General features: G+C 43.2%; 1 protein-coding gene across 1 annotated transcript in view; it reads right to left on the bottom strand.

Moving 5' to 3' along the window:
* LOC126249759 (kunitz-type serine protease inhibitor dendrotoxin E-like) overlaps positions 1 to 23,611 on the bottom strand; it is a 51,580-nt gene that overhangs the window by 5,467 nt on the left and 22,502 nt on the right. The window contains exons 2-3 of the mRNA XM_049951448.1: positions 20,125 to 20,296; positions 12,991 to 13,053 (exon numbers count right to left, since the gene is read on the bottom strand). Coding sequence (XP_049807405.1) covers positions 13,014 to 13,053; positions 20,125 to 20,296 — 212 coding nt within the window. The 3' untranslated portion in view covers positions 12,991 to 13,013. The remainder of the gene's footprint in view (positions 1 to 12,990; positions 13,054 to 20,124; positions 20,297 to 23,611) is intronic.

Raw genomic sequence — 23,611 nt, 5'->3', positions numbered from 1 at the left:
CCAGAACTTCCTAGGATTTTCTGTCAAGTCGGTACATAGAATTTTACTTTCGAATTCACTGAACGCTTCACGCATAGCCCTCCTTACGCTAACTTTGACATCGTTTAACTTCTGTTTGTCTGAGAGGTTTTGGCTGCGTTTAAACTTGCAGTGAAGCTCTCTTTGCTTTCGTAGTAGTTTCCTAACTTTGTTGTTGAACCACGGTGGGTTTTTCCCGTTCCTCACAGTTTTACTCGGCACGTACCTGTCTAAAACGCATTTTACGATTGCCTTGAACTTTTTCCATAAACACTCAACATTGTCAGTGTTCGAACAGAAATTTTCGTTTTGATCTGTTAGGTAGTCTGAAAACTGCCTTCTATTACTCTTGCAAAACAGATAAACCTTCCTCCCTTTTTTTATATTCCTATTAACTTCCATATTCAGAGATGCTGCAACGGCCTTATGATCACTGATTCCCTGTTCTGCACTTACAGAGTCGAAAAGTTCCGGTCTGTTTGTTATCAGTAGGTCGAAGATGTTATCTCCACGAGTCGGTTCTCTGTTTAATTGCTCGAGGTAACATAACTTCTAAGGTCATCAGTCGCCTAGAACTTAGAACTAATTAAGCCTAACTAACCTAAGGACATCACACACATCCATGCCCGAGGCAGGATTGGAACCTGCGACCGTAGCGGTCGCTCGGTTCCAGACTGTAGCGCCTAGAACCGCACGGCCACTCCGGGCGGCTTTTTAGCTCATCAGTATAGGATTTCATGTAGTCTATTAATGGGCCTGATAATGGTATTTAGCGACTCCGAAACACGGAGTGTTTGAATACATGATCGTCAAGACCAAACTTTTACTGATAAATAAATTTTGTGACTAAAAAGAAGGGACTATTATTATAGTCCCGGCCATCATTAGCGAAAATCAAATATTAGCTTTAACCCAAACTAAGTGGTTAATAATAATTCAATAATACCTCATACGTCTCTTGTAGCGTCACATTTATGGTAAAATTATGACTAATACAAATATGAATGAAAATCCTGTATAAATAAAACGTATTTGTTATGAACTTATAAGGAAAAGTGTAAAAAGTGTTAAAGTTATTACTAATTTGAAGAGACATTTTATTTGTGCAAAGAGAAACAACGTTTCGTAGACGGCTGATATTATGATAAGCGTCAGTAAAAAATAGCTCACTTTTTTATAATGTAATACTTCGATTCTGACTTTGGTATTGTTCTGAGCTGATCGATGGGTGTTCATGTAAAAATACATGAAATGTATTCGCAGTTGCGAATATGGACAACCATTAGCTGTATAATGGAATGACGACAATGAAAATTTGTGCCGGACTGAGACTCGAACCCGGATTATCGCGAGCGGTCGCCTTACCATTAGGCTATCCGAGCACGACTCACGGCCACACCTATACTTCCACATGTTGTCAACCTACCCTCGTAGATCCATTATTTATTTTCCGTACAGGGGAGACATTTTAATTGAAAGTCCCATGCACGTATTCAGCGGATAAATAAGATACTGCAGTGCCAGAGTTGTTACGAAGGACGATGCAAAGTTCCTCGTTATGAAATACGTGAAATGTATTCGCAGTTGCAAATATGGACGACCGTCAGCTGTATAATGCCAAGTTGACAATGAAACTTTGTGCCAAACCGGGACTCGCACCCGAATTATCGCGAGTGGCCGCTTAACTATTAGGCTATTCAGATATTTTGACACACGGAGAGTGAAATGGTGGAATTGTAGTTTGATGTTTAATGTTGTCACCTTAATGTGAATCGATTCACATTGTAAGGATGGCATACAATGCCTAGTTTTTATGTGTGGTGAAAAATAATTTGGCAGTTACGACATGTAATACGCAACATTACATATGTGTTTGAAAATTACAAGTCATCGAAATTAGCTTATCGCACTATTTAAATAAAGATCGTCTACATTATAGCCTTATACAGACTGTGTTTCTTTTATTAAGCATTTGGAGGATGCGAATCCCCACAAAAACAATAAAAAACCTAAATACACTACCTATTTTAAAACTTTCGAACTGGTTGTCAGTAATGAAATGGTTCGATAGTTGCCACGATCTCTCCTATTATCTGTCACAAAAGAGTGGTCTATCAGTGGTATACTTTAGTCTATCTAGAAGGATACCATGTGAAAAAGGGTACCATGTGAAAGGGACTTATTAAATTTTGGGCGAGTGCAATGGCTATAATAATTTTGTCTCCTAAACGAACGAATCACTTCTTCTGAAATGGAAGCCAGTTGAAATGTCTTATTACGATCTAACGTGATGCAACAAACACAATGAAAACTATATTCATGCTAGCATTCATTCTTGAGTATGCTACATTCTGTTGTACTCAAGTTTGTATCTAGCATTCGTTCAGAGAATACATTTTTGACTCAGCAACGGTACATTTATGCAAGCGAAAAGTTTGTATGCGACTTTACCTCGTAGAGCAGGGCCTGTCAAGATTTCGGCTCGCAGACCGAACCCGGGCCCAAGTGCCAAAATTCTGGGCCTCGCTGCACGTTTCCCCCACCGCCAAGCCACGCCGTTTAAGAGTGAGAAGGGGGAAAAGGGGAAATTTGGTAATGCACCGCATTTAAATAGGAGTGCCATCGCATGAAACACGACTTGGTTTTATATTTCACATTTCTCAACAACGTAGATCACAAACAAAGCAAATTTTCAGTATTATTTAACCTTTCTTTGGCGCTCTAAAGACAATATAATTTTTACATGTTGCGAACTGTAGGCATACTGATAGACGCATACAGTTTCACGGATTTTCGCACCCAGCTTGCCACGTAATCGTGAGTAAATTCGTTTCAGAATTAAAAAAATGTCTTTCACATCAGCATGTTGATAGAAATATTATAGAACATTGCAACCTCATTATGGAGACATGGAAATTCTGCCTGACGAAAGCAATGTACACGCCCTGGACACTTTTAACGTAATAAGATTTGTAATCAAAACTGAAATTACCTTGCAGGTCAAGCAGTTACATCTGCACGTGCACAGGGGCGCTTTTAACTGAGACGGCAGACGGTCTTGAAAACAGATGCAAGAGTCACCGTGTCCTCAAACCTTTAGAAATCTATCCTTGTATTTCACTCAAGGCCCCCCACCACATACGAGTGAGTGATCGAATTACATTTAAGTCTTCTTCACACCAGGTAACAATGGATGGGATGTGAGGCGCCCAGCTTAACCGAGAGTCAAAAATCGTCCCCAGAAATCGATCTTGAAGTTTGGCAGGCCGTAGCCGGCCCTGTTGTAGAGGCTCATAAGCCCGTATCATAACAGACGCAGGAATGGTGCCAACACCTCCTAGCGGGAACACTGCACGTAAATTGTCAAATCTCGCGTTTTCCTTAACGGCAGTGAGCTTAAGGAACCGGACTACCTTGTCAGAATGTGTCCTTTCTACACTACTGTCCATTAAAATTGCTACACCAAGAAGAAACACAGATGATGAACGGGTATTCATTGCACAAATATATTATACTAGAACTGACATGTGATTACATTTTCACACAATTTGGGTGCATAGATCCTGACAAATCAGTACCCAGAACAATCACCTCTGGCCGTAATAACGGCCTTGATACGCCTGAGCATTGAGTCAAACAGACCTTGGATGGAGTGTACAGGTACAGCCGCCCATGCAGCTTCAACACGATACCACAGTTCATCACGAGTAGTGATTGGCGTATTGTGACGAGCCAGTTGCTCGGCCACCATTTACCAGATGTCTTCAGTTCGTGAGAGATCTAGCGAATGTGCTGGCCTGAGCGGCAGTCGAACATTTTCTGTATCCAGAAAGGCCCATACAGGACCTGCAACATGCGGTCGTGCTTATCCTGATGAAATGTAGGGTTTCGCAAGGATCGAATGAAGGGTAGAGCCACGGGTCGTAAAACATCTGAAATGTAACGTCCACTGTTCAAAGTGCCGTCAATGCGAACAAGAGGTGACCGAGACGTGTAACCAATGGCACCCCATACCATCCCGCCGGGTGATACGCCAGTATGGCGATGACGAATACACGCTTCCAATGTGCGTTCACCGCGATGTCGCCAAACACGGATGCGACCATCATGATGCTGTAAACAGAACCTGGATTCATCCGAAAAAATGACGTTTTGCCATTCGTGCACCCAGGTTCGTCGTTGAGTACACCATCGCAGACGCTCCTGTCTGTGATGCAGCGTCAACGGTAACCGCAGCCATGGTCTCCGAGCTGATAGTCCATGCTGCTGTAAACGCCGTCGAACTCTTCGTGCAGATGGTTGTTGTGTTGCAAACGTCCCCATCTCTTGACTCAGGGATCGAGACGTGGCTGCACGACCCGTTACAGCCATGCGGGTAAGATGCCTTGTCATCTCGACTGCTAGTGATACGAGGCCGTTGGGATCCAGCACGGCGTTCCGTATTACCCTCCTGAACCCACCAATTCCATATTCTGCTAACAGTCATTGGATCTCGACCAACGCGAGCAGCAATGTCGCGATACGATAAACCGCAATCGCGATAGGTTACAATCCGATCTTTATCAAAGTCGGAAACGTGATGGTACGCATTTCTCCTCCTTACACGAGGCATCACAACAACGTTTCACCAGGCAACGCCGGTCAACTGCTGTTTGTGTATGAGAAATCGGTTGGAAACTTTCCTCATATCAGCACGTTGTAGGTGTCGCTACCGGCGCCAACCCTGTGTGAATGCTCTGAAAAGCTAATCATTTGCATATCACAGCATCTTCCTGTCGGTTAAATTTCGCGTGTGTAGCACGTCATCTTCGTGGTGTAGCAATTTTAATCGCCAGTAGTGTATAAAGGGATTTTCTTTTTAAACGCATCCGAATCGAATCAGAAAGAAGTAGTTTTTCACCTTACAGTGTCTTACTGTCGGCAGTGTGCAGTCAAGTCCACTTAAAATGTGAGGTCTGCAGACCATACCGGACATTCTAATTTTCGTTCCCGTACTCCCTTTTCCTTCATAAATTCAACAATAACGAGTCTTGACTTAACCAACGTACTTTGCAGTAATATGTAAAGGCTCCATACTCTTCGTTCAGTTCTATCGAAAACTTTTGCAGATGACAGTGCAACAATGCAGACGAATTCATAAATTTTACTATTCATACTACCAATTCCTTCACATGCCGTGTGACTGAAAATTTAGAACAAAGCGCTTCTTGATTTATTGTAGAATGAATCCCATCTGTGGATCTTTGTAATTTTTTGCTCGTTCATTGTCAACTAAATTTAATTCTTTCTGCATGGTATTGTACTATCATCACGCAGCAAGTCTGCAGTATCCGTCGCTTAGCGACTGCATAATAGATACTGAGAATTCTTATCCCTCCCTTCTGTCAATCCATTCATTCTTAAACGCTTGTGACGATAGATCGCTAGGCTGCCTCTTTTTTTGAAGCATCCACTGAACATGTAAACGTCCTTCTTACCACAGTCAAATAGCGGAGGGTAAACAGCGCTTACACCACAGTTCTAACGGAGTGAAGACAGTTGTGCCGACCGGAAACTGCCACACCGCAACACTAAATGAAAAGTCGTGCTGTACCGAGTACTTCGGGGAAGGAGCGAGCAAAGCCGAGAAAGGTCGAACTGTGGCCCGAGCGATCTGCCCGCGTGAAGTTTGGCAGACCGTGGCCGGCCCTGCTCTGTAGAAGCCCCTCATTTGTCTAACCCAAAGGCGTTCTTGTTGTTTCTTGCCACTTCAGACACGCATTTGTTGACTGCAGCGTGACTTGCTAGAGCGAGGCTGAGCTCCTTATTAACAAAGCCCTTATTCTATGCTTGCGAATCTGCATACAGAAGCAAAAGATTTACTTTTATACACTTTTAATCGGTAGCTCTTAGCAACATGGAAGATGCAGGTAATAATTCCAATTCTGAAAAGTGGTAAAGATCCAAATGTGGCCTTTAATTATAGACCGACTGCTTTGTCGTCGTGTGTTGCCAAAACTCTGGAACAAATGGTTAAAAACAGATTGGAATGGTGGCTTGAAAATCGCAATCGATGCCTAGGAGTCAATACAGCTTCAAAAAGGCAAAGGGACTATGGACAATCACTATTTCTTTGATGTGGATATTAAGTCAGCCTTTGAAATGAAACAAACAGTGGTCGCTGCCTTTCTGGGCGTTATGGGAGCGTACGATCACTTTCATATACCAGCTCTCTTGGGCAAACTGGCGGAGTCCGGAATTCCTCCATGGATGATTTTGGCATTAATACCCTGGTCGCTCAAAGAACCATCTACGTCCGTCACAAAGGAAACATGATCGGACCTTTTCTTGTCTCCCAGGGCTTGCCTCAGAGTGCAATTTCAAGACCCCTCCTGTATATTCTGTAAGCGCATGATCTAGAGCGCATAATCACTCCCCCCACAAAGATACTGCAATATGCAGACGATGCCTGTGTTATTTCACTGCCACTTCGTATCTTCAGGCGAAAATGGCATTACTCACAATCATTGCTTATAATGATGAGTGGCTGTTTACTAATGGGCTGGAGATTTCGGCTGAGAAATCAGTAATCGTCCTCTTTTACAAGTCGACATCGGCTCCCATTGATGGTCACACTACGTGTGGAAAGTACACTTTCCACGTAAAATCTCAAGCTCGATTTCTAGGGATGATTTTTGACTCAGGGTTAAACTGGGCACCTTATATCGGATCTATTTTTATCATGTGTGAAGAAGGCTTAAATGTAATTCGATCACTTACCCGTGTGTGGTGGGGAGCGAACCAGAGTAGTTTACTCACCATGTACCAGGGGATTATTCAATCTCGGCTAGACTATGGCTGTCAACTTTAGCACAGTGCGTCAAGGGTTCATCTCACCAAACTAGATACTCTTCAATACAGAGTCATTCGAACCTGTCTTGGAGCCATGCGTTCGACGTCAACCAACGCTCTTTTAGTGAAAGTAGGGGAGAGGCCCTTGGGCATTACACGGCAAATCTTATTGGATAAATTCTACATTCAAGGCACGGCCATTACAGACAGTTTTGTCTGCCAAAGTAGAGCCTGCATTTACCGACTATGGACTGCCTCTTACAGAAGGAATAAAGCTCCGGCCGTTTGTACCAGCTTTGACACTTGGCCACCTCTCATACGTTCTACACGATGTTCATCGCATTTGCCTCTTTTTGACTACGATTTTCATACACTCATCTGTCATATTCCAGTCTATTAATTTAATATAAACTGTTTGGAAAGTGTCAATGCCAATACCATATTCAGTCATCTGGTTGCAGCTCAGATGCCTGGTTTTCTCAGTGTATACACTGATGGGTCCAAAATTCCGCAAGGAGGATATACTGCATGTGCACTTCTCTGCTCTCAGATTCAGATCCGGAAAACCTTCAAACAGTCCCCAAGCGCTTCTATATTTACGGAGGGGACAGTGGCACTTATGGAAGCTCTTAAGTTTGTCTCTTCCACTTCTTTCCCCAGGATATTGTGTCTTACTCTCAAAGCGTAGTTCAAAATATTCAACACAAGAGATGGAACAAAACAACTAACAGCTATACCTTGAATGTAGTTTCGGAATATACTCACAGAACATGGATGAGACGGACAATTCATTTGCTGTGGATGCTTTCCCACGCAGGTGTCCTATATAATGCGGAAGTTGATGCATTAGCCAAAAAAGCGACATCTTTAGGCACTGTCCTGGATCTGAAACTACCTTACACAGACTGCTTACGTGAGGTCAACGGTCGCACAAACCAACAATGGCAAGAGATGTGGAACGTTTCCCAGTAAACGAAAGGCAGTTATTACGCAGTGCTCCAACCTCGGATTTCTTCACAGCCGTAGTTCATGAGGACACATTTGAACCGATCCACGATTTCTACTATCATACGACTTCGCCCCAGTCACACCTCTTTTCCTCAACATCCACATCGGATCAACATTTAGGCTTCGCCGGTATGTAAGGGTGATCCTGAGTCGGAAGCTGACGTCAACCACATCTTGTTTATGTGTCCCAAATTTGACTACCAACGGTTGGACTTTCTGACGACACTGCTGAGTATAAGATACCACGTCCCTCAATCAGCAACTTCTCTTTAATTTACCAAAGGCATGCGGCTTTGTTAAGTGATTGTTAAGTTCCTTAAGAGTAATGGGCACAATCTGTAGGTTTTAATGGTGTACACATTCTATTTTTCTGTCTTGCTTCTGAAAATATTTCAGGAATGGTGTGAACAGTAACTCAACACAGTTTTAACTATCTATTAATCTGATTATTGTTTAATCACAGTGTAGACAGCTGTAACGATTTGAGCTTTCTCTACTTTTCAATACGCATTTCTGTATTATTTTATTCAATTCTATGTACATTGTAACTATGTGTTATTGATGGATAAATCGAGTTGCTACTCGTAAGACCAAGGAAAATAAAGTCCACCTGGAGTACATTTCAGCTGATGAGTAACGTTTTGGTTATGTCTCTTCTTACAGTTTTAGTTACACTGCATTAACAACATGAAACACCTAAGTTGTTTCAAATACGAGGGCTTGCTCAAAAGTAATACTTCAGAAACTTTTATGTGAAAGCTCCTAAACCTTTTTAAATAAAACAGACCTTATTAACATTATGAGAATGCAGGCTTCCTCGGCGAATCTCGATGATAAAATCTTCTCGTGTTGACAGACGAATCAATGCGTTGTTCTCCGGCAACGTTTCAGCAAGTTTTTTACTTGTCATCTTCAGGGGAAGACTTCGCCTGAAGATGGCACGTAAAAAACTTGCTGAAACGTTGCCGGAGAACAACGCATTGACTCGGCTGTCAACCAGAGGAGATATCATCGTTATTAACATTCTATATCTTTATTCCTCACGTCAACAGATTTGCAGCCCTCTGTCGCCCGAAGGCTCCGAATTGTAGCGTGTAACATGGTATGTGTAACGCAACTACGTCGGTAAGTGAGAAACAGGGTTTTGTAATCGAGTTTCGAATTCGAAGAGTTCGTCCACATATGGCGCACCCTCTCCTTCAGCATGACAATGCCAGACCACACATGAGCGCTGCGACATCTGCAACAATCCGACGCCTTGGGCTCACTGTCATTGAGCATCCTCCATCCAGTCGCGACTTGGCCTTATCCGAATTTCATCCGTTTCCAAAACTTAAAGAACACCTTCGAGGACTTCACTTTGGTAGTGACAAAGCGGTCCAAGCAGAGGTGAGGTTGTGGCTCCGTCAACAAAGTCAAACAGTCTACAGTGACGATATCAACAAATTGGTCTCTCCTTGGGAGAAATTTATTCATCGACAGGGTGACTAAATAAATATGTAGACATGAAGTATAAAGATGTAGAACGTTGATAACATTTTCTTGATTTAAAAAGCTTTAAGTTTTCACTTAAAAATTCGGAGGCATTACTTTTCAGCTCTTCCTCGTATATGCTAAATCCTTTTTTTTGTCTGAAAGTATCCACGTACTATTGCACACTATTGTACTGAAGGAAAAGCCAAGCTCATCCCTCTATTTTCGCTATTGAGGACTTTTAGCCCATACTCCCGTTCATCAAATGATTAATCGTTCTTAAGGGCCTACATTTTTTAATCTGTGTCATGGTGTTTCTGCTCTGCAAAAATTTTCGTGTTTTAGAAAAGCCACTTACTTCAGTTTTCAGTTAATGCGGTCGCAGGTTCGAATCCTGCCTCGGGCACGGATGTGTGTGATGTCCTTAGGTTAGTTAGGTTTAAGTAGTTCTAAGATCTAGACGACTGATGACCTCAGCAGTTAAGTCCCATAGTGCTCAGAGCCATTTGAACCATTCAGTTAATGGATGTTCCCAAAAACATTTACCTGTGTTTTAAATCTTTTTTCTTTTGTAATATGTAAGAACAGATACGTAGGATGTGCGACTCCTTTGTACAGGATGTTTCCGTAAGAGCGTGCAGAAATGTAAAAGGACATACAGAATGCTCCACTGAATAATTCGAGGTAGGGAACCTAGGAATGGAGAAGCCGGCTTAAGAAGATATGGAAGTAAATTTGTCTACCGCTTTGTCTAGCATTACTGTTTTCCAGCTTATTTACAACTAACAGGAGTGCAAGTTTAGACGTACTGTGCTGTTTATTTACATATACATTCCTGATTTCCTCCAAGGACACAAGGACGACGAGCCTGGTAACTGGGAAGTTATGATGCAGGTTCCGTTTACTTTATTTATCCATAAGGTGCCTCTGTTGTGTCGTATTTACATTGTCCCCTTGGCTGCTCGTGAAGGGAAGTAGATGCAGCATGATGGTGCACCGTCTCACTTCAGTGTGGATGACTGCAACCATTTCAGTACTGTATTTCCTGGTCGCTGGATTGGAAGGGAAGGTCCTATTCCATGGCCTGGGAGATCACCTGACCTGAATCCCCTTGATCATTTCCTATGGGGATATCTAAAGTCACTTGTGTATTAGACACCTGTGGATACAGAGATGCCGGCCAGAGTGGCCGTGCGGTTCTAGGTGCTACAGTCTGGAACCGAGCGACCGCTACGGTCGCAGGTTCGAATCCTGCCTCGGGCATGGATGTGTGTGCTGTCCTTAGGTTAGTTAGGTTTAATTAGTTCTAAGTTCTAGGCGACTGATGACCTCAGAAGTTACGTCGCATAGTGCTCAGAGCCATTTGAACCATTTGATACAGAGATGGAATTAGTTGCCAGAATTGTTGCTACCTGTGATGTGATTCGAAACACACCAGGGATATTTGTCAAAGTGCGTCAGAATCTTCTTCGCTGATGTTACGCTTGCATTGAGGGTAATGGCCGTCAGTTTCAGCACATTTTGTATGATATAGTATTTTGTCAATGAGGGTAACTAACGTAAATAAAAAGGTACACAGTAATGTTATTTTATTCCTATTATCTCCTTACTCTGGCTTCTCCGACCCCAGGTTCCCTGCCTCAAATTGTTCCGTGGATCATCCTGTATGTCCCGTTAAGTTTTTGCATGCTCTTACGGAAACACCCTATATACACGTCAATAACGTACGCTCATTTCAACATTACTGATATGCGGAAGAGAGCATCTTTACGTCATTCGGAAACTACGAGTGAACATTTTACAATCGCGTGAACTGAGCAGTTCCCGATTCTATTATTGAACGAATTCCGCAGCTTTGGCTACCGTTCGACGGAATGCCACAGCCGACAATGGATAATTTTAAATTTTATCTTTGTAACAGATCCGTATCAAACTCTTAGAATCCTTTTGATCTAAAGATGAGAAGGCAAACATCTACGGTGCCCATAGGAAGTACATTATGCTTGGAAAGGTCTTGTTTCAGATCGGACCAGCGTTTTGGTATCCGGTATTTGTTAGCAGTAACGGAATTCGTATATGTCTGAGAATTTATTTCCTATTTTGTATAAGCATTAGTTATATCCGGCTGAAATATTGTACATTTTTCTAATGATTTCTTTATACGAGGATCACTCAAAAAGAAATGCACACTATTTTTTTAAAATCCATCTTCTATTCTACATGTTTGAAAATTTTAAGTGTGTAGATAAATCCTTTAGGAACAATATTTTCATTTCTCCACATAATTTACATCCCTCTCAACTGCCTTACGCCATCTTGGAACCAGCGCCTGTATACCCGCACGGCAAAATTCTGGACCAACCTGTTGGAGCCACTGTTTGGCAGCGTGCACAAGGGAGTCATCATCTCCAAACCTTGTTCCACGAAGAGTGTCTTTCAGTTTCCCAAAGAGATGATAGTCACATGGAGCCAGGTCAGGACTGTAGGGCGAGTGTTTCAGTGTTGTCCATCCGAGTTTTGTGATCGCTTCCATGGTTTTTTGACTGACATGTGGCCGTGCATTCTCGTGCAACAGCAAAACATCCTGCTTTTGCCGATGTGGTCGAACACGACTCAGTCGAGTTTGAAGTTTCTTCAGTGTCGTCACATATGCATCAGAATTTATGGTGGTTCCACTTGGCATGATGTCCACAAGCAAGAGTCCTTCGGAATCGAAAAACAGTGTAGCCATAACTTTTCCAGCAGAAGGTGTGGTTTTGAATTTTTTATTCTTGGGTGAATTTGCATGATGCCACTCCACTGATTGCCTCTTCGTCTCTGGTGAAAAATGATGGAGCCATGTTTCATCACCTGTCATAATTCTTCCATGAAATTCATCTCCACCATTCTCGTACTGTTCCAAAAGTTCGCTGCATACCGGTTTTCTTGTTTCTTTGTGAGCCACTGTTAACATCCTGGGAAACCACCTGGCACAAACCTTTTTTAACGCCAACACTTTCAGTATTCTGCAAACACTTCCTTCCCCTATCCCAACGTAGCGTGACAATTCGTTCACTGTGATGCGTCTGTCAGCAGTCACCAATTCGTTAACTCTCTGCACATTGTCTGGAGTGTGTGCAGTACGAGGCCTGCCACTGCGAGGACAATCCTCAATATTACCGTGCCCGCTTTTATCACGTAACCTGCTTGCCCACCAACTAACTGTACTGCGATCGACAGCAGCACCTGCATACACCTTTTTCAACCTCTTGTCGATGTTTCCCACTGTCTCGTTTTCACAGCACGGGAATTCTATGACAGCACGTTGCTTCTGACGAACGTCAAGTGTAGCAGCCATCTTGAAGACATGCTGTGACGGCGCCACTCACGGGAACAGGTTGAACTAAGTTTGAAAACAAGCGGGATGAATGTATCTACACACCGTAAAACTTTCACACATGTAGAATTAAAACTGTACTTTTACAAAAATAGTGTGCATTTCTTTTGGAGTGACCCTCGTAATACATTTTTCTGTCCAGCAGTGTTCGTTAATGAGCAACTTTACTCAGTAACCCCTGCCATATTATAACTGAACATTCTAAGGGGCCGTGAAATGTAAGACTGAATAGCTCAGAGAAGAACAAAAGCAAATGAGCAGCAAGTAATGGTTCACAAGTTTACCTTGGGAAGGGACGTCGTTGCATTCATGCGCAGGCGTGGTGGCAGTCTTCTTCACTGTCGAACCTGCAACACACAAAAAGCTAACTGGAACTCTTCCCATAGACTACTGCTCCACTCCACAGCATGAGCCTGATCTCTCTACAGACGTACAGGCTTTCAGACAATGGGTAAATTTATAGAGTAATGCAGATACTACGTTGATCCGCTCGCAGATCGTAACGCGCAATGTACTAACTTGTCAGACAGATAGGTAAGCCAAACTCGGAAGGAACGCGCGACGGATTGACGGCCGTAGGCAGATATACCAGGGAGCTTCAGTGTGGTTTTTAGACGGTTTCTCACGCTCGTTTAGGTAAATTTTGGGCTGATCCCCGATTCGTAGACAGGTGGCACGCGCTATTTCTTCCCCTAGAAGAAAAGTACCCGGCTACAAAGTTAAATAATAATATAAAATGTGTAAAATCCTGGAAAAGCACACTCCTACTAGACGCAATAAACACTTGGAAAAGAGAATGCAGATATAAAGCTGGCATATAATCATCACGGATTCAGAAAATATCGTTCTTGTGAAACACGACTAGCTCTTTATTCGCACGTAGTAATGAGTGCTATCGACTGCAGATCTCAAACTTATTCCATATCTCTAGATTTCCGGAAGGCTTTTGACACCGTTTCTCACAAAATATTTCTAATAAAATAGAGTAATAGACGTGGTAAACACCATGGAAAAGAAAATGCAGATATATATTGACACACAGTCAGCACTGATTAAGAAAATACCGCTCTTGTGAAACACAACTAGCTTTTTATTCGCACGAAGTAATAAGTGCTATTGAGAAGGGATCTCAGATTGATTCCATAATTCTAAACTTCCGGAAGGCTTTTGACACCGTTTCTCACAAAATACGTCTAAGCAAATAGCGTGCCTATGGAATATCACTTCAGTTGTGCGACTGGATTCGTAATTTCCTTTCAGGAAGGTCATACTACATAGTAATCAACGGAAATCATCGAGTAAAACAGAAGCGACATCCGGAATTTCCCAAGGAAGCTCTCTGTTGTTCATAATCTATAGATACAATTTAGGAGACAATCTGAGCAGCTCATTTAGACTGTTTGCAGATGATACTGTCATTTGTCGTCTGGTAGAATCATCAGAAGATCAAAACCAATTGAAAAGGACATAGACACTATATTTGTACGGGGCGAGAAGTGGCAGTTGTCTCTGAATAAGGGAGAATGTGAGGTCATCCACATGAGTACGAAGAGAAATCCGTTAAATTTCGGTTACACGATATAACACACAATTTTAAAGGCTATCAATCCAATTAAATACGTGGGAATTACAACTATGAGTAACTTAAGTTGGAACGATCACATAGATAATGTGGTAAAGAAGGAAAACCAACAACCACGTTTTATTGGAAGGACACTTACAAGATGCAACAGATCTACTAAAGAGACAACCTACACTATTCTTGGTCATCCTCCGTTAGAGTACTGCTGCGCGGTATGAGACCCTTTCCAGATGGGCCTGACGGAGGACATAGAAGAAGTCCAAAGAGAGGCAACTCGTTTTGTATTATTGCGAAATAGAGGAGCAAGCGTCACGGATATTATAAACGAGATGAAGTGGCAATCGTTAAAACAATGGCGATTTCAGTTGTGGGGAGATATTTTCAAGAAATTTCGATCACCAACTTTCTTCTCTGAATGTGAAAATATTTTACTGTCTCCAACCTACATAGGGAGAAGGGATCATCGAAATAAATATAAGAAAAATCAGAGCTCGCACAGACAGATTTAAGCGTTCATTTTCCCCGCGCGCTGTTCGAGAGTCGAACTGTAGAGAAATAGTCTGAAGGAGGTTCGGAGAACCCTCTGCCAGGCACCTAAGTGTGAACTGTAGAGTATTGACCTAGACGTAAATGTAGATGTAAAGTTGGACCTGGAAGGTACAGCAGACTGTGTTACTAACAGTAAAGAGTTCTTTACGCCCACGAGGCAAGAATTTAATAGGAGGCACGTCGTCCTTTTGTAGCGACTGAGGAAGCGTTGCAACGAAGCATTGTGCCACGGAGCTTTATGATACCGTAAATGCGCCGGAAGGTCTCGAGGCCATAAAGCCTCTCCATATATGGTGCCACTAGACGTCTTCGACGACAATGGGTGGTACTGCAAGACCGTCAAGGAGATAACATTGGGCTCTCACAGCTGATTTAGTATTTTGTAACAATACGACGCTGCTGTAAAGAGTCTCTGTGACAATCTTAATGAGACTCAAGAATCCTGAGCTTCCTCACTGATACATAGCCATCTGACATGATCGCGACGTAAGCTGGTGCAGTGGTGCTTCTCCCATGTTACGTCGGTCATTTCCCAGTCATCATTTCTACTTCGTTTGTTTCTATTGAAGGTGGCTAGGTTAACATCCACACGCTAGAAACATAATATACACCAATATCACCGCTGTGTGGGTTCAACAATTCATCTACGTCTACATTACTACTTAGCAATTCACACTTAACTGATGGCAGACTATTTCTCGACGTTTCCACTCTTGAATAGCACTTGAGTAACATCAACACCTTGTGCGAGCTCTGTTTTCTCTTATTTTATTACGGTGGTCATTTTTCCCTATGAAGGTCCAAATCAATAAAATATTCACGTAATCGAAGACGAAAACTGATAACTAAAATTCGGTGTAAAGATCTCACCGCAGCGAATAACGCCTTTGTTTTATTGACTGCAACCCCAACTCTCACATATCTTAGACGTCCCCCCCCCCCCCCCCATATTTCGCGATAATACAAAACGAGCAGCCCTTCTTTCAACTTTTTCGTTTTCCTCCATCAATCCAATCTGATAACGATCCCATACCGCGCACCTATACTCCAGAAGATGACAGAAAACCGTAATGTGGACTGTCTCTTTAGTGGTTTTGTTCCATCTACTAAGTGTTCTGCCAATAAAAAGCAGTCTTTGGTTCACCTTCCCCATTTTTATGTGACGGTTCCAATTTTAATCGTTCGTAATAGTAATCCCTAGGTATTTAGTTGAACTGACAACTTTCAAATTTATGTGATTTATTCTGTAACCGAAATTTAACAGATTCTTGTAATACTCGTGTTTAGGGTCAATTGTCACTTTTAGCGCCATACAAGTATCTTGTCTAAATCATTTTACACTTTGATTTGATCTTCTGATGACTTTAATGACTTTACTACACGGTAAACGACAGCTAACAATCTAAGAGGACTACTCAAAAAATGTTCAAATGTGTGTGAAATCCTGTGGGACTTAACTGCTAAGGTCATCAATCCCTAAGCTTACACACTACGTAACCTAAATTAACCTAAGGACAAACACACACACCCATGCCCGAGGGAGGACTCGAACCTCTGCCAGGACTACACAAATTGTCTCCTAACTCGTTTAATTTCAGTAGATTAACAACAGTAGAGGGCCCGCAACTCTTCCTTCGGGAACCTCTGAAATTACTTCTGTTTCACTAGAGGACTTCCCGTCAATTACAACGAACTGTGATCTTTATGACAAAAAATTACCAATCTAATCGTACAGCTGAGACGATACTCCATAGGCACGCATTTAATTAGAAGCCACTTGTGACGAACGTTGTCTTGATCAAACTCTTCGAGATGATGATAGTACTGTTATCTTTAGTGGTTGCTATCCAGTCCCCCGCCCTCCACACGCACCACTCCAACTTGAATTGGCGCAGAGCTCGGAAACTAGACTCGCTTTCGGGAGGAGTAAGACTAATACATCCGTCCGCACATCACATTTAGGTTCTCCTAATTTCCTTCAGGTGATTGCTCCAACAATATCATGGCCGATTTTTTTCCCTATTCTTTTCCACGTGAGCTAGTGCTCTGTCGCTAATGACATCGGCGCAGACGGGACGTTAAGCTCTAACCTCCCTTCTTACTCTTGATCTGTGAGTTTCTACAAGCAGAAGTACTTTCTCGTATATCTTAGGTCACTAAGTGTCACAGTATTTTATTAATATAATTTTACTATCGCCAAACACATGAAAACTGATGGAAATCGGCAATTTCTTTTAATCAGTGTTCGCCGCTTGCCAAGCAATTTTCATACATTGTGAAGTGTGCGCTTTCTGCTTCCTGCTACATAATGAGAAATTTTCACGGTACGACCTACTCTCGTCGGCAGTATTTGACTACAACGCTAGGAAGAAAAGAAAGCAGGCTCGACGTTCAAAATGGTTCAAATGGCTCTAAGCACTATGGGACTTAACATCTGAGGTCATCAGTCCCCTAGACTTAGAACTACTTAAACCTAACTAACCTAAGGACATCACACACATCCATGCCCGAGGCAGGATTCGAACCTGCGACCGTAGGAGCAACGCGGTTCCCGACTGAAGCGCCTAGAACCGCTCGGCCACTGCGGCCGGCGACTTGACGTTAAGTCGACGTCAGGCTCATTTTAGATGCGACACTGTCTCAAATAGAAGGGGGTGGTGAAACGACTAGGTCGTGGTCTTCATACAGGTGCCACTCGTCTTGGGTACAACTTTTATGTAATCTGCTAATGAGCAGTCGCTAATCGAAACGGTTTGAGGGATTAACTCAATTCTCTGCCTCGTGATGACTGGGTGTTGTGTGATGTCCTTAGGTTAGTTAGGTTTAAGTAGTTCTAGGTTCTAGGGGACTGATGACCATAGATGTTAAGTCCCATAGTGCTCAGAGCCATTTGAACCATTTTTTGATTAACTCAAATTGGAACTGAAACTACTGTTTGATTAAAAATGCCCACATTGTTCTCTTAGCATTGTTCTTGTGGGGGTTATTTGTGTTGACTTTCTTCCTGATGATCAGTGAAATGTGTATCTGTAGTGCTCGGAATACGCTGATCATTACTTATACCACAAGATATGTTACGGGTGTCCCATAGGGCTCAGAGCCATTTGAACCATTTTTGTCATCTCTACACAGTCCACCACTGACGACGAAAGTATCTTCCACCATTAGGATTGAACCAACTACGTACGTGTTCAGTATCACTACACTGATGACGCGAAGCATGAATTAAGTTGTTACGCAAGTGATGCTCAAGACTGAGTGTGGACGTTTAGATGGATGGAAAGGACCTCAAGGCCAGGTGGTTACAGGGAGTCGTCAGCCGAACCGACAAATTATGGGAACGATAAAGCAGCGCTTGACGTCTGAAACAAACAACGAATGAATGCAAGCGTAAGTTTCCGCGGTCTTTGTCACAGTCAATAAAAATCTTCTGGATATGTGACAGCGTTGTCAATGTGTGAAATTCTCCGACGTTTCGGATACTAACTAGCAAACACACCCTGAGAAATGCCAATTGCAGCAGTGTCGAAAAAGTCAGAGAACTTTACACATTGATTACGAGGTCACCTACTCAGAAGAATTTTATTCACGACGACGAGTGAATAGGTTATTAAGAGTCATTTTCAGATAAACCAAAGTGAGGACAACTTGGTTCTGAGGCCCCCTCCTCAGTCTTTCTGGCGGCAGCAGGATTTGGATGTTAGGGTGGGCGCCGCAGTGACGATCGACGGCAGCATGCTGAGATTCTTGTGGTTGAAGATGGCGCGAAATTGTATTTTGCGACGCGTTGACCGTCAGCTCGAGCATCTCGACCGCCAACTAGTCTGTCGTGCAACAGTCGACAGATCTTGAACTGCAGTCCCTGACTCTGTCCCCCTTACAATTTGGACTCGCATTCGTGAGGACAACTGTTCAAACCCGCGTTCGGCCATCTTGATTTAGATTTTCCGTGATTTCCCTAAATCGCTTCAGGCAAATGCCGGGATGGTTCCTTTGAAAGGGCACAGTCGACTTCCTTCCCCATCCTTCCCTAATCCGATGGGACCGATGGCCTCGCTGTTTGGTCCCCTCCCCCGAATCAACCAACCTTACGTTATATCTCCTTATTCCTCCGTGTACTCATTCCTCCCACTTACGCCATTAGCTTGAAACGGGCGTTAGTTGTGCATTCTCTATTTCATCGCTAGACAGCCTAACAAAAGCCGGGCAAGCCGAACTGGTACACGACCAAAATAGCCGGACATGTCCGACTAAAACTGGACACCTGGGAACCCTGCCCGTAACGTTCGGGTAGCATTCATCTCACGCTAGGTGAGGAGAACCCTACGTCATAGTGATGTAACATTACGTCATCGTGACGTAAATAACCTAAATCGACTACATGAGTGCGTATATCGATCTTTGCGGTTGTACCGATAACGTCAAAGCTAAATGTAAATACATGTGTACAAACGAAGTGACAAGAGTTATCTGTTACGCTCATCCCAGTTGAATTAATTATTAAGCTGTAATCCCAACAATTTGGGATGCTATTATGTGTTTCAGGAACATAATGAATGTCTGAACGAAGGAACCATAACGAAAGTAAAAAAAAGCTTTTAGTCAATTTAAAAAAAAAAAAAATTCCGATGAACCGTGCATAAATCTTGTGGATAGAAACTTTAAATAATTAATTATTAAGCTGCAATCCAAAGACTGTGGGATGTTATTGTGTGTTTCATGAACATAACGAATATCTGAATGAAGGAATCATAACCATAACGAAAGTGTCTAGGCATATTTTAGTCCGATTAATCGTTCATAAATCATGTGGATAAAAACGTGAAATAGGGAGAAATTAAAGTGTTTCGTATTTTTATAAAAGCCAATGAATTGTACATAATTCATGTGCGCAGAAACGTTAAACTGAGAAACTGAAGTTCGAAGTAATTCCGAATGTTACTGGAAATATTAAACCATCTAGTTCCATTTAATTTTGCCTTCATGTTGTAAATCAACTAAGAACAATGAACAGTGCAGATTCAAGACGCACACAACAGTCGATGTATACAGAATGCACACAACAGCCGATAGGACAACTCGTGAAACTCATGATGACGCGTGCCTACGTCACGTTGACGTAGGGCTCTCCTCACCTAGCGTGAAATGAATGCTACCCGTAAATCTCCATCGGGACCGAGGGTCTCTCGGAAAATATCACTGAACAACTTCCGAATTTCTGTCGATGGAGATCTGAGCACCGATGCTAAAGACTGAGTGCTACAGATAAGACGAGCGGGGGCGTTACCTGTTGGAGTTGCCTTCGCAGCCGCCCCAGATGAAGGGCTGGCAGCGGCGGGCGGTGGCGTTCCAGAAGAAGCTGTGGAAGACCCCGCGGCAGCGGCCGGGTGCCGCGTCCAGGCTGCAGTCAGGCCGGCCGGCCGGCTGTGGCCGGGGCTCCGCGCGCGCCTCCGCCTCCACTGCGAAACACACAGCACCACATCTCAACCCACGGGCTCGCTGTAGTTTCCCCTGTGCCATCAGATACAGCTAAACAGAGAGCATGTCCGATAGCGTCGTTTCTTGTCTCTACAGGGTGTTACAAAAAGGTACGGCCAAACTTTCAGGAAACATTCCTCACAAACAAAGAAAGAAAATATGTTATGTGGACATGTGTCCGGAAACGCTTACTTTCCATGTTAGAGCTCATTTTAGTACTTCTCTTCAAATCACATTAATCATGGAATGGAAACACACAGCAACAGAACGTACCAGCGTGACTTCAAACACTTTGTTACAAGAAATGTTCAAAATGTCCTCCGTTAGCGAGGATACATGCATCCACCCTCCGTCGCATGGAATCCCTGATGCGCTGATGCAGCCCTGGAGAATGGCGTATTGTATCACAGCCGTCCACAATACGAGCACGAAGAGTCTCTACATTTGGTACCGGGGTTGCGTAGACAAGAGCTTTCAAATGCCCCCATAAATGAAAGTCAAGAGAGTTGAGGTCAGGAGAGCGTGGAGGCCATGGAATTGGTCCGCCTCTACCAATCCATCGGTCACCGAATCTGTTGTTGAGAAGCGTATGAACACTTCGACTGAAATGTGCAGGAGCTCCATCGTGCATGAACCACATGTTGTGTCGTACTTGTAAAGGCACATGTTCTAGCAGCACAGGTAGAGTATCCCGTATGAAATCATGATAACGTGCTCCATTGAGCGTAGGTGGAAGCGTAGGTGACGAAACTAAAATGAGCTCTAACACGGAAATTAAGCGTTTCCGGACACATGTCCACATAACATCTTTTCTTTATTTGTGTGTGAGGAATGTTTCCTGAAAGTTTGGTCGTACCTTTTTGTAACACCCTGTATAAGAGAGCGTTCCGAAAAGTAATGTCTCCCATATTTTTACGTTTTTAAATAAAGCAAACATTATTAAAATTCTACATCTCTAATCTTCATGTCTACACATTTCTGTCTCAACATAGTCACTCTGGCGACGAATACATTTCTCCCAACGAGAGACCAGATAGAGTCCCAGAAACGAGAGCGTGCTAAAAAGTAATGCCACCGAACTTTTTATTCTGTTCTCGATATCGGTTGATGTATTACATGTCATACATATTACTCGGTCGACTTTCCCCTCCCCCCCCCCCTCCCCCCATCAGCCTTTGGCTCGGGAGTGTCATTTTTGTGCCGCCGCTTTCGTGCAGTGTTCTACAGTGAGTGTTCTACAGTGCGTGTTTTACAGTGTTGTATTTTTTGGGAAGTGTTGCGAACGGCCATCATACTGTCGCTGGGTGTGCCTTTTATCTCTTGCGAACAGAAACCAGACTGTCACCATGTTTTTTTTAATTGTGTCTGTACTATGTTACTTATCTGATTCCTGTGTCTTTTATTAACGTTGCCAACCCCTTTTGCTTTCTGTTTTAACTTTCCGCATTTTTCCGCCATTTTACACTTGACGTCACCGTTTTATCGCATGTTTTTCTTGTTTCTTTTCTTCTTCCGTTCTTTACAATAAAAGTCTGTAGGCTGTAGAGCAGCGTACTAAGCTGCTGCCTGCCCGCCCCCTTCGGGGGGAATTGAAAATCAATAAAGGAAAAAAAAAACTTTCCTCCTTCGCTGACGCAAGTTGCAACCCTCTGCCGCTAGAGGGCTCCGAATTGTAACGTGCAAAATGTCGGTGTGTAACGTAACTGCGTCGGTGAGTGAGAAACAGTGTGCTGTAATCCCTCAGAAAACTCAAAACACTAATCCGAAACGTTCATCCACACATGGAACACCCTATGTTCAGGATGATAATACCAAAGCGCTGCGACATCAGCAACAGTGCGATAGCTGCGTTTATCGGCATCGATCATTCACCATACAGTACCGACTTGGCCCCGTCCGATTTTAATCTGTGTCCAAAACTTAAAGAACACCGACGAGAACCTCATTTGATAGAAATGAAGCTGTACAAGCATGGGTGATGTCGTGGCTCCGTCAACAATGTCAAACATTGTGCAGTGATGGTATTAACAAACTGGTCTCTCGTTGGGAGAAATGTGCTCGTCACCAGCGTGACTATGTTGAGAAATGAATACGTACGGCTGGCCGCTGTGGCCGAGCGGTTCTAGGCACTTCAGCCCGGAACCACGCGGCTGCTACAGTCGCAGGTTCGAATCCTGCCTCGGGCATGGATGTGTGTGATGACCTTAGGTTAGTTAGGTTCACGTAGTTCTAAGTCTAGGGGACTGGTGACCTCAGATGTTAAGTCCCATAATGCTTACAAGGGAACCTCCCCATCGCACCCCCCTCAGATTTAGTTATAAGTTGGCATAGTGGATAGGCCTTGAAAACAGAACACAGATCAATCGAGAAAACAGGAAGAAGTTGTGTGGAAGAATGAAAAAATAAGCAAAATATACAAACTGAGTAGTCCATGCGCAAGATAGGCAACATCAAGGAAAGTCTGAGCTAAGGAGTGCCGTGGTCCCGTGGTTAGCGTAAGCGGCTGCGGATCGAGAGGTCTTTGGTTCAAGTCCTCCCTCGAGTGAGAAATTTATTTTTTTTTATCTTCGCAAAGTTATGATCTGTCCGTTCGTTCATTGACGTCTCTATTCACTGTAATAAGTTTAGTGTCTGTGTTTTGCGACCGCACCGCAAAACCGTGCGATTAGTAGACGAAAGGACGTGCCTCTCCAATGGGAACTGAAAACATTTCATCGCAAGGTCATAGGTCAACCGATTCCTCCACAGGAAAACACATCTGATATATTCTATACGACACTGGTGACGGCATGAGCGTAACATGACAGGAATATGTTGTTGACCCACCTAACTTGTACACTTGGCGAATGGGTAAAAAGATTCTTCTACCTTGCCCGATTTAGGTTTTCTTGTGGATGTGATAATCACTCCCAAAAAAGGGAAGAAAACATAACGGACGGACAGATAATAATTGTCTGAAAATAAAAAATTAAACTTTTCACTCGAGGGAAGACTTGAACCAAGGACCTCTCGTTCCGCAGCCGCTCACGCTAACCACGGGACCACGGCGCTCCTTAGCTCACACTCTCCTTGAAGTTGCCTATCTTGGGCATGGACTACTCAGTTTGCACATTTTGCTTATTTTTTTCATAGTTCCACACAACTTCTTCCTGTTTCCTCGATTGGTCTGTGTTCCGTTTTTCTAGGCCTATCCACTGTGCCAACTTATAACTAAATCTTAGGGGGATGCGATGGGGATGTTCCCTTGTTAGAGCCATTTGAACCATTTTTGAATACGTAGATATGAGGAATAAAGA

Source organism: Schistocerca nitens, chromosome 3 (assembly GCF_023898315.1).
Source record: "Schistocerca nitens isolate TAMUIC-IGC-003100 chromosome 3, iqSchNite1.1, whole genome shotgun sequence".
Classification (NCBI taxonomy): Eukaryota; Metazoa; Arthropoda; class Insecta; order Orthoptera; family Acrididae; genus Schistocerca; species Schistocerca nitens.
Note: the sequence above shows the minus strand (reverse complement) of the source record. Positions and strands in the feature narration are given on the sequence as shown.